The 17,246-nt window shown below is 40.0% G+C and overlaps 1 protein-coding gene across 2 annotated transcripts in view; it reads left to right on the top strand.

Annotated features, from left to right (window-relative positions):
• The first annotated feature begins 805 nt into the window (after positions 1-805).
• srpk2 (SRSF protein kinase 2) overlaps positions 806-17,246 on the top strand; it is a 62,138-nt gene continuing 45,697 nt past the window's right edge. For both annotated transcript variants that reach the window (XM_053640887.1, XM_053640886.1), the window contains exons 1-2: positions 806-882; positions 1,128-1,194. In XM_053640887.1, coding sequence (XP_053496862.1) covers positions 867-882; positions 1,128-1,194 — 83 coding nt within the window. In that variant the 5' untranslated portion in view covers positions 806-866. The remainder of the gene's footprint in view (positions 883-1,127; positions 1,195-17,246) is intronic.

Here is a 17,246-nt window from a genome sequence, read left to right on the forward strand (position 1 = left end):
TATGTTAAATAACGGGCGAAGATAGGGATATTGTGACCGGTAATGGTTATGTTTTGCCTGTCTCATATTAAATAAAATCTTAAACTAGCATCTAGTTAACATAATAACATTTCTTTGCACTGTGCTTCTTATAGCCAACAATTTGTTAAAATTCTTGTGACTGCCCAAAACACTACACTGTCATGCATCAGTATGCTGGGCCGAAGGGGTCGCACAGGATGTGATTAACAGCATCGAACATTAATGAATTTTCTGTAAAAATCGCTATAAGCCCTAAGAGGCCATGCATTATTACTATTATTTTTCTTTCTTTCTTCTTTTCTCGTGATCAATAACAATGCATAACCTCTTAGGGCTTCCGTGCAAAATGAATACTATGGTAGCGATTTTTACAGAATTTTTATAGATTTTTACATTGGTGTTTGATGCTCGACTAATCGACTCTTTGAATTTAAATGGTAAATTAGTGCAAAACCAATAGATGCTGTTGTTGTTGTTGTTGTTGTTTGGTAAATTAAGGCAAAACTAGGGAAGAACTAAGATGCCATACATTATTATTATTATTATTATTATTGTTATTATTTCTTGTTTTCTCGTGATCAATAATAATGCATGGCCTCTTAGTGCTTCCCTAGTTTTGCCTTAATTTGCCAAAAAAAAAACCCCACAAAAACAATTAGTGGTTTTGAATTAATTTACCATATAAATTCAAACAATCGATTCGTTCACAAAAGAGTCGATTCGTTCTCGAGCGACACTTCACCTAAGTGCGCGCGCCTTGGCTACAGGGAGCGCGCATCCTCCTCCGGCGAGACTGGCGAGAGAAGCGGGCCATCGCTGCCCCGACGGCGAGCACTGAGGACATCATGAGCTCCAGGAAAGGTAGAGGAAACCTTATTTCTTTTACGAATCAACAAACTATCTGTTAACGCCGGTAGAGCGTTTTAGAAGCTTCTTGCTCAACCAGAAAGTGTGTGTGTGTGTGTGCGAGAGAGAGAGAGAGCGAGCTTTCGGTTGAAAAAGATGCTTTGACCGAACAGCTAGCTTATCGCCTTGTTCCCTCTGTTCTCACCCGCTCCTCCCCCGGTGCTGTCTCCAATCTCTCTCCTCTTCGCACCCTCCTCCAGTGATGGCTATCCAGGCTCGAAAAAGGAGGCCGAAAGGGAAGAAAGACAAGACGACTCACCATCGAAGGTAAGTAATGAGGGGCGGCGGTCGGTTCGCGGTGCGACTTGTGTGTGTTTGTGTCCGACAGCGAGTGATGCAGTCAACATCACAGGGCTGTTAATGTGGACAGTGTCGGATCTCTGGCTGTATACAGACCCTTAACGGCCATGTCACACACACACACACACACACACACACACACATACAGGCGATCGTTCCGCTGTACAGCTCAGTATTCCAGGCTGCAGTAATGGCCGGAGCGGAGCGAGTCGGAAGTTGCTCATGGCAACGGAGGCAGTTTGTGGGTCTGTTTATTTCTTCCGTGTTCGTGTTTACGTTTCATATCGCTGTTGTTTACATATAAATACAGTCTGTATCCACACCGAAAGAAATGAATACCTTGTACATACAGGGTTAGGGGATGGAGGGGTGACATGACAGGACACGACACGACGTGACAGGACAGGACGTGGGCTGTGCACGAGACCTACGCACGCCGTCTACCGTACTCGGTAGTATGTCCGCCTGCACTGCTGCACCACAGATCAGACACACACCGCGCAGTTCAGCGGTTTAGGACGGAGCAGCTGAGTCTAACTGGGCGTGTGTGTGTGTGTGTGTGTGTGTGAGAGAGAGAGAGAGAGACATGAGTTCTGGGAGAAGCACCAAGGAGACGCGTGTGTAAAAAAAGCAACAAAAAAAACCGGAACGTATTATACGCTCGCGCAGGGTTGCTAGAAACTGGTCTGTGTGGACAGTGACGTCAGCGGGCAGCCGTTAAGGTGATTCCCTGTTTCCCGCCACTCTCTCGCGCTCCAGTCCAGAATGTGCTGGAATAAACTGCTGAACTGGAATAGAGCTTCACTGAACTGATGTAAGCGACAATACTGATCCCACAGACAGACAGACAGACAGACAGACACGACACACCCCTGACACTCAGACTCAGACCATAAACAATCACTAACTCCTAATTAAAAAAAAAAAAAAGCCTGAAAAAGAGTCGATGGGTGCATATACAGGAGGGCATGTTGGCTTAGTCGTTAGCACTTTTGCCAGGGTTGGGGGTTTGAATCCTGTCTCCGCCCTGTGTGTGTGGAGTTTGCATGTTCTCCCTGTGCTTCAGGGTTCTCCGATTTCCTCCCCCAGTCCAAAGACATGTGTTGTAGGCTGATTGGTATTTCCAGTGTGAATGAATCAATGTGTGTTTGTGCCCTGTGTGTTTGTGCACCCCATCCAGAGTGTCCACTGCCTTGTGCCCCGTTTTCCCTGGGATAGGTTCCAGGCACCCCCCAACCCTGTGCAGGATAAGCGGTAGGGAAAATGGATGGATGGATGGATGGATGGGTGCATATACAGTTTTGATCACAGGTAAATACAACCTGTGCTCCACATAAAGTTAGCTCTTAGCATCTAGAGCAGGGGTGGGCAATCTTATCCGGAAAGGGCCGGTGTGGGTGCAGGTTCTCATTCCAACCAAGCAGGAGGCACACCTGATTCCACCTATTTAATCAGTTGATCTTGGCTTTCAGTAGATTCAGGTGTGGCTTCTGCTTGGTTGGAATGAAAACCTGCACCCACACCGGCCCTTTCCGGATAAGATTGATCTGATCTAGTGTATCTTGCTGGCATTAAATTCATAACACTGTATGACTGCAGGATTCACACTAGCTAAGCAGCAGGCGACTATTCATTTCCTGTGTAATTTTTCAACACAGAGGTCGGGTGTGGAGAACAGTGACAAGCGACCTGACAACAGTGCAACGTTTTGTTGCACGAGTCCAGTTTTCTCAATTTTATGCGAATTAGTTATGATGCAATAGGGGAAAAAATTAATTATGGACTCCATTCATTTCTTTGACTAATTGGATGTCCGGTGTCCTCCCAGTCATATAGTCCTACAAGTGTTTAGTCTCATTTAAAAGTGTTTGGAGTTTACCCCCCCCCCCCCCCCCCCCCCCCCCCCGGTTACTAGCAAAATGACACACATTATCTCGCTAGCTCGTTTATGTTCCCTTTGAACTTGTTTCCGAAGCCTTCAGACGATCGGAAAACAATGTGAAGCCGTTCGGAAAAGTCAGTCTCTCACGTTCGCAGTGATGGGCCAGTAAGGGTAAAGTGATGTTACTTATAATCCAACCCTAAAAAGACTTGGAGGTTAAGAGCACAGAATGCTGCTGATGTAAATACTGATCATTACTATCAGCATTCTGACAGGAGACCATGGTCTTGTCAGAGATTGTAAAAGATCAAGACCAGATTCAGAATCCTCAGTTCTACACCATGTTTATCAAGTTTGAGTGGTCTCAAGCCTCAAATCTTGAAGTGAGCTCACTTGCAGCTGGGTGTCTTATACACTATGTGGCCAAAAGTATGTGGACACCTGACCATCACACCTAACCATCACCCCAAACTGTTGCCGTGAATTGGAAGCACATAATTATATAGAATATCTTTATATCCTGTAGCATTACAGTTTCTCTTCAGTGGACTTAAGAGACCTGAATTATGTTCCAGCATGACAATGCCCCTGTGCTCAAAGTGCTCAAAGTGTTCAAAGCTCCATGAAGACATGGTTTGCCGAGGTTGGAGTGGAAGAACTCGAGTGTCCTGCACAGAACCCTGACCTCAACCCCACTGAACACCTTTGAGATGAACTGGAACACCGACTGCACCCAGACCTCCTCACTTGACATCAGCACCTGAACACACTAATGCTCTTGTGGCTGAATTAGCAGAAATCCCCACAGCCATGCTCCTGAATCCAGTGGAAAGCCTTCTCAGAAGAGTGGAGGTTGTTATACCAGCAAAGGGGAACTAAATCCGGAATGGGATGTTCAATAAGCACATACTGTCGTGCAGAAACTTTTCACCATGTAGACTGTCTTCACTAATAAGAATGTAGAGTAAAGAAACCACATGTGGGGTCTCATATATATCTGTGTATGTGAGTGTGTGTGTGTGTGTGTGTGTATATATATATATATATATATATATATATATATATATATATATATATATATATATATATATATATATATATATATATTAGTGACTATGTATGTGTGTGTGTATATATATATATATATATATATATATATATATATATATATTAGTGACTATGTATGTGTGTATATATATATATATATATATATATATATATATATATATATATATTCGTGAATATGTTTTATTTATTTATTTATTTATTTGTTTGTTTGTTTGTGTATTTCCCCCATGTTTTCCCCCTAATTTGGTAGTGCCAATTCCCATACACTGGCTAACTCTCCCTTATCACATGGCACCTACCAGCCAGGCAGGGTGGGGACAACACATGCTCCCTCTGAGACATGTGAGCCAGCCAACTACAGTTTATAGAACTGCTGCTCATGCTGTGTCACAGCACAGCATAACACATTCTGATAACAGATAGGAACACTGTATTTTTATTTTATATCAATAATTTACATTTGAAGTAATTGAGATAATGTGATTATGTTGTTTTGGCTACTCTCTGGCTACTACTCTGATGACTTAGCTCAGGAACAATACAATCTATTGTAGAGAATGTTTTCTGAGCTTTTTATTTTTAACAAAAATTTGAGTACAATAGAGTTGCCAGATTGATTGCTTTGTTGTTTTAGATACTTTTTCCTTGGTGTTTGCCAATTATCACCTGACTCTACTTTCTTGGCAGTATGACTAAATTGTACATTTTGTTATTAATAAGGTTTGCTTCATGGTGTTCACTCAAATGCACACAGACAGTGATGAATCTCAGCAGAGACCGAAACAGAGGCCTAGCTTCATCTGTCTATATGACAAAAAGCAAATTATCCATTTCCTGTGGTATCGCCAAAGCTTATTCAGCAGTCCGTACAGGATTTGGTGGAGGTTTTATTTTGTGATTGTTGCAGCCAAAAATGCTTGGTTTTGCTGCGTTTTTGCGGAAAACTACTTGAATTGGTGAAATTGCAATTGCATGAAATTGTTTTGCATGGTCTTTCGCAGTGATGTTTGTTGGCAAAATGAGACCATTTAGCTGTACTCGTGTTCACGCACATGAATGGAAGAGGGCTTTAGCTGAATGTACGTTGTGATGATGTCACATGATGCGTTTTTGGAGCAAATCTGTGGAAAATTTGCGGTAATTTTGCAAAAACAACTGCAGGCTCCTCAGAATATTGCGGCGTTTGCTTGATTGTGCATTCATTTCTATGATCTTTACTGACTCACAGAATTTTGTCTTTTGTTGACAAAACAGATGTTTAGTAAGCATATAAAAGAGCATTGAAAAATAGCATTATGGCTAGTAAAGGCTGAATCCAACAATTTCCTGTCAAATCCTGTGAGTTTATGAAAGCCAGGTTTGAAACTCGGGGCTCTTGGTTCTCCTGGTATACTCCAGAACATTTCTTGCATGAGAATTTGCAGCAGGCACTGAGAAAGCAACATAAGCAGACAGATGTACCTGATAAACAAACTCAAATTTGAATTAGCTTTCAAAAAATCTTGTTGATATACAGTGCCCTCCACTAATATTGGCACCCTTGGTTAATATGAGCAAAGAAGGCTGTGAAAAATTGTCTTTATTGTTTAATCTTTTATTTAAAAAATTCACAAAAATTCAAATATCTTTATTAAATATAGGTGTGCAATGATTACTGGCAGCCCTATGAATTCATATGAGAAAAATATATTTGAAGTATATTCCCATTGATATTTTTAATTTAGTACACCTGGGTGACTAGGAACAGGAAACTGTTCAACCATGACTTCCTGTTTCACAGGGGTATAAATATGAGGCAACACATAGGAGAGATTCCCTTAGTCAGTCATAACAATGGGTAAGACCAAGGAATATAGCTGTGATGTGCAGCAAAAGGTTGTTGAGCTTCACAAAATTGGAAGTGGCTATAAGAAAATAGCACAAGCATTGAAAATGCCCATTTCCACCATCAGGGTAATAATTAAGAAGTTTCAGTCAACTGGAAATCAGCCTGGAATTGGACGTGTGTCTATATTTTCTGAATGCACTGTGAAGAGGATGGTTTGGAAGTTTTTCAAGAAAAAATCCTCTACTCTCATCCAAAAACAAACTCCAGGATCTTCAGTTTGGCAGACACTACTGGAACTTCAAATGGGATCGGGTTCTATGGTCAGATGAAACCAAAATAGAGCTTTTTGGCAATAAACACCAGAGGTGGTTTTGGTGTACACAGAGAGGTAGCCATATGGAAAAGTACCTCATGCCCACGGTTAAATATGGTGGTGGCTCTTTAATGTTTTGGGGCTGTTTTTGTGCCAGAGGACCTGGACATTTTGTTAGGATACATGGCATCGTGGACACATACCTAAGTCACCTGAGACTAAATACTTGCTAGTGTATGTGACAGTGACTTAGTAAATCCAATGAACTGCACCTCTCATTGGGTGTTGATTCCTCTATGATCTACGAGAATTGCAGTATGTAAGAATTCACATGTTACAGCACTGAAAGCGTACTGCTATTTTGTTCATGCATCTGGCTAAAGAGTATTGTGTGAGTGCTACTGTGAAGCTGTTCTCTGGCTGAACTGAAGGGTTTTGATGTTCAGTTTACTTTATGTTGTATCTGTTTTTGTGTGTGTGTGTGTGTGTGTGTGTGTGTGTGTGTGTGTGTGTGTGCGCGCGCTGGGTTAAGAACTGGGTTACTGAAGAGACAGGACCAAAGGCAACAGCTGTTGCCTTTTCAGTAGGATAATCCAATGATTTCAGTATGATGATGTAACATCTCTAAAGGCATACATTCTGATTTTTTTTAGTCACGTTGAGCCAACAAGGTACTCTCCTCGGGGCATAGCAGCACTGAATACAGCATCTCGCCATCTTCCAATGCTATGAGATATTCCACATGAAATATAACCCAGGGCTCACTTCAGGCTAGAACCCTCTTTTTTCCACAAAATGCTCCAACACGTTGTATCCGTTCTCACTGGTCACACCTGAGATCAACAAAAATCCATTTCTGTATAGACTAGACATTCTTGACCATTCCTGATTCTTGGATATTCGATCATCACGAAAGCGGTAGAGAAGACACTGGGAGACGATCAGTCTTATGGCAGGGGGCTCGCTGTAGAGAACTAGTTGAACAAGGAGGTTCTACTTACAGTTTATCAGAAGATTAAAAGCTATTCTCTCTAATCTGGATTAAGGGGTTTCACTTGAAGAATAATTACAGAATCATTCAACACAGAGAAGCACAACAAGCATGTCCCATAAAGCCACTGACCCTTCTCTTCAGATGAACCTTATCATTTGGAAGGAGAATACAGAAAGGTTATGTCATCAGTTGTGTTAGCGCTGTGTAGGAAAAGATCATGCCCAGAGCTGCATTTATAAGAGTTAGCTAACTACAGTCTTAGGAGCCTTTTGGGAGCAGTTCCACCTGCAAGCCCCTGTGAATGTGATAAATAGAAGACTTACAAGGAACAATGAATATTTGGTAATGCCTTTCAGGCTTGCCAACAGCTTGACAGTCTTCCAGACATTTTTTTAACAAAGAAAAGCATATAATCATCGATATGGTGAAGTTTTCTGAAAGGAGACATTTATTTAGCGTTTATGGAAGAAGTCTTGACTGTACTGTAGGTGCTTTGTAAAAATCAGTAGGTTTTCCAACACGGATGTTAGTTCTGACATTGGTTAGGTAATAATAACAATATACAGTCATTCACCAGGATCTCCTTTTTTCAGATTTTTTTTTTTTTAAAGTTAGAGATAAAAGAAACTAGGGATGTCATGAGAACCGATACTTCGGTACCAAGTCGGTACCAACATTCTTAAAACGTGATGGTACTTGTTTTTCTGCAGTAGTGTTAGTACTGATTGTAATGAAGGTACTGAGGTTGCAATTCTTCCGGACCTGAAGGGGGCAGCAAATACGCGCAAGTGTTTTAGTCGGTCCACAAGTGGTGAAGAAGAAGAAGAACGCCTATAAGCACAAGGGAAAAACTACAGAAGTTTACCTCTGCCCTGACTCGTTGAGAGGAAAGGTGGTATGGAATATGGAAATACTTCGCATTCGAGGCAGATGACAACAAACATATAATTGATGCTCTGAAGCCGGTTTGCAACCGATGCTATAGTTCATTTCAAACAAAGCGAGGAAACACCTGGAATTTGGCGAAGCACCTGAAAGACGGGCCCTATATTATGTTCGTTTGAGGCAGCTGGCATTGTGGCGTGAAACCAGCTAAGGTTATGCTCCATGTAATGTTAGTGATAGCCAGTTATTTGTTAACGAGGCTAACACATTGCAGTGTTATAAACTACCTCCTAATGGGCCATCATCACCACCATTCAGCCCGTGTCCTGTCAGCTAAATGTAGCCTAATGTCACTAATAATTATTCAAATGTTAATCGGTTTAATAAATCTTTTTGGCCTGCCACCATATCAGTGAATTTAAACTAATGCTTGCATTCAGAGTATAAGGCATGCGTCTGTGTGCGTGCGTGTGTGCGTGTGTGTGTGTGTGTGTGTGTGTTTAGGAGTGCACCTCCACTGTAGCTTCCACTCACCTTGTCAGACAGTGTTTGATAACTAAAATACCCCCACCCTCTCTCTTTTTGCCAGTATTAGCCAGAGGAGGATGTCCTCCAGGAGAGTTTTTAATTTATTTTAATTTATTTTATTTTTTTATACCACAGCGTGGTATTGACTTTGGTATCGAGTTTCGTGTACTTTTGGTGGTATCGGTACCGACTACTAGATTTTTGGTATCGTGACATCCCTAAAAGAAAACTCCAGCTTGTCATTTTAATGAGGAAAAAAAGCATAAACTCCTCTGTCTTGAAGACTCGAAGCATCTCATGGGGTTTTTTATTATTTTTTTTATTTTTTTTTTTAAGATTAAACAGTTAAAAAGCTTATTATACAACAGGTAGTTATGGTTCACTAATTTGATTGGATGAGCAGTGTTCCAAGAGTGCTTATTTTTAGTATAACCACACTGGGACATTTCACTGTGTGTGTATCACTGTAGTATAAGAGGAATACTATCTCTGAAATATAAACTAAAACAAAAATACTCTAAAGAATAATTTTTTAAGTTTGTTTATTTCTTCATGTGTTTATCTATATATTATTATTATGTTAGCGGTTGCTGCAGCACCCTCACACCCCTACTTGCTGCATCCCTGTTAGTGGAATTTAACATTGGACAGTCACTCATTGTGCTCAGCAGCATTGCAAGGTATTATAAAGTGTGATCATGTTTATGATGTGATTTTCAGTGTTGTGTCAAGAGATCGAGTCATGCAGTGTGAGCTGCAGTCAAGTAGCTGAGAAGATTCATATTTTAAGATTCTTATTCCTATTTTGAAACCAAAATACAGCTTTTTGGCACACACAGAGCAGTAGCCATATGGTGTCCCCTGATTCGAACCCCATAGAAAACCTGTGGGGTGAACTGAAGAGGAGAGTCCACCAGCGTGGACCTCAAAATTTGAAGGATCTGGAGAGATTCTGTATGGAGGAATGGTCACAGATCCCTTGCCATGTATTCTCCAACCTCATCAGGCATTATACGAGATGACTCAGAGCTGCTATTTTGGCAAAGGGAGGTAGCACAAAGTATTGACTAAAAGGGTGCCAATATTTATTTAACAAAGATTTTAAAAAATAAATAAACCTGTGTTGTGTTTGCAATTGTTTGATATCCATGAAAGCAGAGTATTTCAGTTAATTGTTAAACAAAACAAAAGGTTAAACAATAAAGACAAATTTTCACAGCCTTCTTTGCTCATATTTACCAAGGATGCCAATAACACACACACACACACACACACACACACACACACACACATCTATGTCATCTTTGTCATATTACTATCTCCGTTGCCCTTAAGCTCTGTTTTTTGTTCTTTGCTGCTTGTGAACATCTGTTTGAGCATGCCTTATTATTCTTTCTTGTTTGATTAATGTGCTCAGCGCATCTGAACACAATGGCATAACATTCACAGGCTATGGTGTTTTAATAAAGGAAAGAAAAACATTTACAGCTACTATGTGAACAGTGTTCTTTACAGTGTAACAAATTCACCAGTTACACAGAATCAACGTCAATTGTATTCACATTGTATTATTTATAGTAACTTGCAGAAAGCATCAACACACACATGCACATTGCTTAGGTCTGTAATGGTATATGCTTATTAGAGAGTGAGAAGAATTTTGAGTGTTCAGTGCTGCCCTCTATTGGAAATTACTGGAAAGGAAAATATGGAGGAATCACAAAGACAACATTCTTCTTGACTATCTCTCTCTCTCTCTCTCTCTCTCTCTCACTTTCTCTTTTTCTCTTATGTTCTGTTCTGCTTGGAGAAGATCCTGAAACAACATTGGCCTGCAGGCTGTGTTCCACATTGTGTTGGAGAGAGCAGGCTGTGCGTGCTGTAGGCACAGTGATCCGCGTGACCAACGCGGTCCTTTAATAGGCACATTTTCTCTTTTGATCTTGATGGCGTGTGAATGAGGCTTGAAGTTGCTAACTTTAAGAAGCAATGAATCATTAAATTGAAAGCATGTCCAACTCATTGCACAGCTGTTGTGAAAAAACCTCCAGAATGACTTTCCAGGAGTTTTGCACTAATTAGAACTCATTAGAGTTTATTTATGGGTCCGAGATGCAAAGCTGCCTCAAGGCATGAAGTAAAGGGTAGAAGTCTAACAGTTTTTACAGGGATTCATTTATCACTCTGATAATCTCACTCATCATGTAAAGGATAAGCTATATTTTATCAGTTTATACTATGGAACTCGTTTTTGCTGCCAGTATTGCTGCTAAACTTGTGCTGGAACAAAATAGCTTACAGTTTACAGCCCATGTTTACAGTTTACAGCCCATGTTTACAGTCCATGTTTATAGGTTATAGCCCATATTTACCATTTACAGTCCATGTTTACAGTCCATGTATACAGTCCATGTTTACAGTCCATGTTTACAGGTTACAGCCCATATTTACCATTTACAGCCCATGTTTACAGTCCATGTTTACAGTTTACAGTCCATGTTTACAGTTTACAGACCATGTTTACCATTTACAGTCCATGTTTACAGTTTACAGCCCATGTTTACAATCCATGTTTACAGTTTACAGCCCATGTTTACAATCCATGTTTACAGTTTACAGCCCATGTTTACAGTCCATGTTTACAGTTTACGGCGCATGTTTACAGGTTACAGCCCATGTTTACAGTTTACAGTCCATGTTCTGTGTATCTATTGTCCTATGTATTTATTGTTTTGTTCTGTGTATTTATTGTTTTGCACTCGTCTCACACTGTTGTGTATTTGCACTTTGTAGTCTTGCATACTGTTCCTTGTTGCACCATGGTCTTGAAGAAACGTTATTTCGTTCCAGTGTATACAAGCTATGTAGAGGAATGACAATAAAAGCCCACTTGACTTAACTTGACTTGACTTGAAGTAAGCCATCCAGAGTAAGTGTAGCTCTTCCGCTATGTTTGTGTGTAGATTTATGAGTGCATGTGTTTTCCCCTTACTTTGTTAGTAGTAAGTAAACAGCTGCTCATTTTAAATATCTATTTCTCATGACATTTACAGGTTAACCAGCAAATGGTCAACAGCAGGCGCATTAGCCCCGCCTCATACAAAATTCCTGAAGGCAACATTGTAAATTCCCAGTACCATGGACAGGTCATGACAAGCAGATGAGAGTTTTTTTTTAAATATGATATCTTTGTTTTGAGTTTTAGGTTTTGACTCTTACAGTAGACTAAACTATGCCTGAATTTATGTTCTGGTGTACATGTTAACACTATAACCTAGTGTGTTTACTCTTATTGGCAAAACCATAATGAAGTAAAACATCACTGAACTGTCTCAAAGGTGTTAATCATTCTAAATACTACTACAAGCTATTGAACCTTTCCAGAGATTAGAGAAACTTCTCCATGAGCTCTTTAAGTGCATAGTAGAGTAGCTGTTCTTGGTGTTCTCTTTGATGACCAATATGTCATATAATGACTCACCAATATGCGTTATAAATCAAAGAAATCACCCAGTGTATGGTTTTTGACCTGTTGGTCCATTGGATATATTGGACAATTCATCACACAATACATAAACTTTAGAATATAAGCTGATATGAACTTGATTCTGGTTGGTGTATGAGGGGGGGCATGGTGCCTAAGAGGTTAGCATATCTGCCTCACATCTCCACGGTTGGGGGTTTGAATTCTGCCTCCGCCCTGTGTCCTTGAGTTTGCATGTTCTCCCCGTGCTTCGGGGGTTTCCGCTGGGTACTCTGGTTTCCTCCCCAAAGTCCAAAGACATTCGTTGTAGGCTGATTGGCATCTCTAAATTGTCGGTAGTGTGTGAATGCGTGTGCGATTGTACCCTACGATGGACTGGCACCCTGTCCAGGGTGTCCCCCACCTCAAGCCCTGAGTTCCCTGGGAAAGGTTTCAGGCTCCCCATAACCCCATGTGTAGGATAAGCGGTATGGAAAATGGATGGATGGATGGTTTATGCTGGTGTACTTGTTATTTCAAGTTAGCATATGACAGAGACATTGATATAAAGAGCTCAGGTGTTCATACTTCTGAGAAGATGCACATGAATGTATTTTTGTGTCAAGATGCAGAGCTCTTGCTATGTATATAATAAAGTACTCATGCACAGCCATGGAACATTATCCAATCCCACTCACATTTAGAGTCAGATGCGTGCTAGCTCAAAGATTCAGATTCAGACTTGTTATTTGATGCTGCTGAGGCTACTGAACATGGCAGAAAAACCTCCCAGACACTGCTGTAGCTACCATGCTACGCGCTCTCAGTATCAGAATCAAAGATTTCTGCTGAGCCACCAGCTTGTTAAAATCTAGTGCATCTTAAGACTTGGTTCATTCTTAAATAGTGTGATATGATACACAGAATTATTACACTGTATGGCCAAAAGTATGTAAACATCTGTGTATTGAACAACCCATTCTAAAACCATGGGCATTAATATGGAGTTGGTCCCCCTTTGCTGCTATAACAGCCCCAATCTTCTGAGAAAGCTTTCCACTAGATTTGGACCGTGGCTGTGGGGATTTGTGCTCATTCAGTAGCAAGAGAATAAGAGATCGAGCGCTGATGTGAGGCGAGGAGGTGTTCAGTACAATTGATTACAGGATTTTGTGCAGGCCACTTGAGTTCTTCCACACCAACCTTGGCAAACGATGTGTTAACCGTAAAGATCTCGCTTTGTGTACTGGGGTATTGTCATGCTGGGACATGTTTGGGCCTCTTCGTTCCAGTGAAATCTTATTGCCTTGGGGTTTTAGGTAATAATTTAATAATAATTTAGCAGACTCCAGATTTTTGTTAGTAATAATTATATAAGCAATAACATATGACAGACCATGCTGTTATACAAAAATCATTCAAAATAAAGTACAAAAATATAGTGCATTATTTTCATATGACAGCACAGTCTGGAGCGTGTTATTCCACTTTGATTTGCCAACAATTACAATGTTTAATTTTTTTATGAACGAAACGTCGTACTGTTTAACAGTTTATAGTTAGATTTAATGTTGTGGAATGTCCGAGAGACAAGTTCCTGTTCTTACCTACATTACAGCTGCGATAAACAGCCATTCTCTTACCAGCCTCTCTCTCTTGCTCTCTCTATCTCTCTCTCTCTCTGTCGCTCTCTCTCTCTGTTGCGCTCTCTCTCTCTCTCTCTCTCTCAACCCCCCCACCAAAAAAACCCCCCAAAAACCCTGCAGCTTGTCATTTGACAGAGAAAGCATTAAGTCCTCTGTCCTGAAGACTTTCCTGTGCTGATAAACTTCACCAAGCAACGTGACTGTTACAACACACTTACAATTGAGACTCCTTCCATAAATTTTAAATAAATGTCTCCTAAGAAAAAAAAAAACGATTATACGTTTTACTTTCTTAAACTACACGTTTTAAAAAATCTGATTATTATTAGTCTTAGATTATGTGAAGCATCCACTGTACAAGTCCCTGTGTATGAGTTACTATAGAAACAGTAACATGTCCAAATAAAACCCTAGTGTTCAGCTGCACTGGGTATAATATATTTGATCACATTATGATCCCATGTGCTGTTTTACAACTTGACTGTGGACAGAGAGGAAGTGCAGTGCCCATTCAGGCCAACAGAGAGCACACACACTCTGTTTCTGTAAGCTGGGCCTTAAAAACTAAAAGGTTATGCTTTTAGGCTTTCGTCCTTTCAAACTTTAGACCTCTTCAGCTGCAAAGCAATTCGAAAAGGAAACGCCGGAGCAAGTTTGAGCCTGCTGATGATGCTTTACTGTGTGTGAGCCTACAGAGGTGTAGAGCACTCGAGAATCGAGGTGTGATGTGGAGAAAAGCCTAGAGGCAGAGGCTGTAATTGGCTTAAAGATTGATGGTGTTGATGCATCCAAGTGTGTGTGTGTGTGTGTGTGTGTGTGTGTGTGAGAGAGAGAGAGAGAGAGAGAGAGAGAGAGAGAGAGCGAGAGAGAAGGTATTGACTGCTGTAGGTGACTCAGCCCTGTTTAGATGCCAGGCAAAAGAAGCAGCTGACTGCTGACCAGGTCAAACATCTCTCTTTATTATGAACTTTCATTTACATAAAGCTTAGCCTTTTTTACTTTTAAATAACAGACGCACACACACACACACACATATATATATATATATATATATATATATATATATATATATATATATATATACACACACACAAACATACATAAAATAATTTTAAAAAACAGAGTGATTTTATGATCGGATGATCGTGAGGACACTTGACACTGTCCTGTGCAGTTGCTGTAAACGTCACAAACTATTTGACAGTAAATAGAGCAGATCTCTTAGGGCTGAAAAACATCATTCTAATCATTATTTATCACAATTACTGAGTGAATGTTGGGACAAATGTAGTATTTTGCCTTCTAATTTTATTCTTTTAAATAATCTCAAAACCTAGTTTTCTCTCCCATTGTACATCAGCGTTCAAATGTGTAAGCCATCGGGAAAGAAATATCGCTGCTTCTTGCTAAATATAAACAAAATTAGAATCTGTCCATCCATCCATCCATCCATCCATCCATCCATCCAGCTGTCCTATTCAAAAGGTGATGGAGCAGCAGAAATATTCAGCATGTTGTTGCACTGGCATACATGTATTTATGACACCCACACAGTGAAGCGCGCTCACATGCTACCATCTCAGCGGTGGTTGCCTGAGAACCCCACACTTTCTGTGACGTAGCAAACCTTATACTGGAATAAACCAGCTCCATCGCTATAGCAACTGTCTGAACTGTGATTAGCTAGAGAACAAGTTCACACGAAACAGAAAAGGAGAACACACAGTCACACACCCCCACACACTGAGTACTTTTGCTGTAGAAAGGGAAGAAGGAGGTAAAGAACGGAGGAGCACAGAGAGAAAAGACCCAGATTGCATCTCTCTCTCTCTCTCTCGCTCGCTCACTCACTCTCTCACACTCTTTTGCTCTCTCTTTTCTCATTTTGGTATTTTGGGAGTCAGTATTAAGGCTGCAGCTATCTTTACATGGCCTATTTCCACTACTGCTGATGGAGGGACAGAGATGATGAGAGGAGGTGAAATGGGGTGCAGAGTAGACCTTTTCCTGCCTGAGAGTCATGAGCGCACACACACTCATGAGCACACACACACACACACACACACACACATACACATAACTGGGCTGTTAAATACCTTAAAACTGTTATTTTAACTGTTATGAAAATGTTATTTATTCAAATACGCCTGGGAGATATATCAATATAATATCGATATCGTGACTAAATGATTATGCGATACACTTTTCTGAGATATCTTTTGTATGGTGATACATTTTTAAATTTTTTAATAATTACAAATTAAATGGTACTGAATGGATGCCGTTGACTTGACATATTTTTTTCCATTTAATCTTTTTTTGTCTTTGTAGGCATTAAAGAAAAGTACCGTCAAACTCAGTTTAACGGTTCTTTGTTTATTTTACTGCTGTTTTGCAGACAATTTGTTCGCTAAATTATTTATCGGGATATGCATCGTGTATCGTAGAAATGTCCTCAAGTATCGTGATATGATTTTTTTTGACATATCTTGCCCAGCCCTAAATTCAAGGATGCATTCAAATATAAGTTGCTTGCAATTTTATACAACCACAGACAACTTTATTGTTTCGGATGTGTTTCACTTACACACAGTAATGTTACTGTTGCTGAAATTCTGCAAAGTTTTGAATTATGGCCTAACTATGTGTTAGACAAGCTTAGATTTTTATATATATATATATATATATATATATATATATATATATATATATATATATATATATATATGTGTATATATAAAATCACTGCATAGGCTACAGTGGAAGAGTCACCACACAATGAACAGAAGTCTTACCTCTAGTTCATTCTTTATAGGGCAGCATTAGTAGCATCAAGGTCATCACTCCTCTTCATTTCTACCGAGTATCCTACCCTTACTGTTTTATCAGAGCGCAGGCTCCCTCTTTAAAGTGGATTATCTTTATGGCTTCTATGCCAAAAATGATGGGCCATACCTTAATTATACAGGGATTAAGAACATGGTCTCATTTGCATGTGTTTTTGGGCTGACAAATCTGCAGTACAGTGTAATGATTGTGTGAATACCTTATGATATTGGTACATATCTGGATATCTGGGTCTTTGCTTAGTTTGTGTGTGTGTGTGTGTATGTGTGCAAAAAGTAGGCAGGCTATGTATGTTTATCAGATATACGGTTTTACGTACGCTTGCTGTCAGACATACAGGAAGAGCTGAGGAAGCTTGTGTGTGTGTGTGTGTGTGTATGTGTGTGGGTGCTGTGGCTTATATACTCTTTATACTGATGTTATTTATGGTTTCTAATGTTTTCTGTTTCTGCACATTATACCAAACGGTGTATTTTAGAAAATTAGTATGCTGTTCCTACAGGCTGAACAATGAATCATATTTTAATTGGTTCTTACAGTTAACGAATCATGATCAGCTATGAAT

Source organism: Ictalurus furcatus, chromosome 14 (genome assembly GCF_023375685.1).
Source record: "Ictalurus furcatus strain D&B chromosome 14, Billie_1.0, whole genome shotgun sequence".
Lineage (NCBI taxonomy): Eukaryota > Metazoa > Chordata > Actinopteri > Siluriformes > Ictaluridae > Ictalurus > Ictalurus furcatus.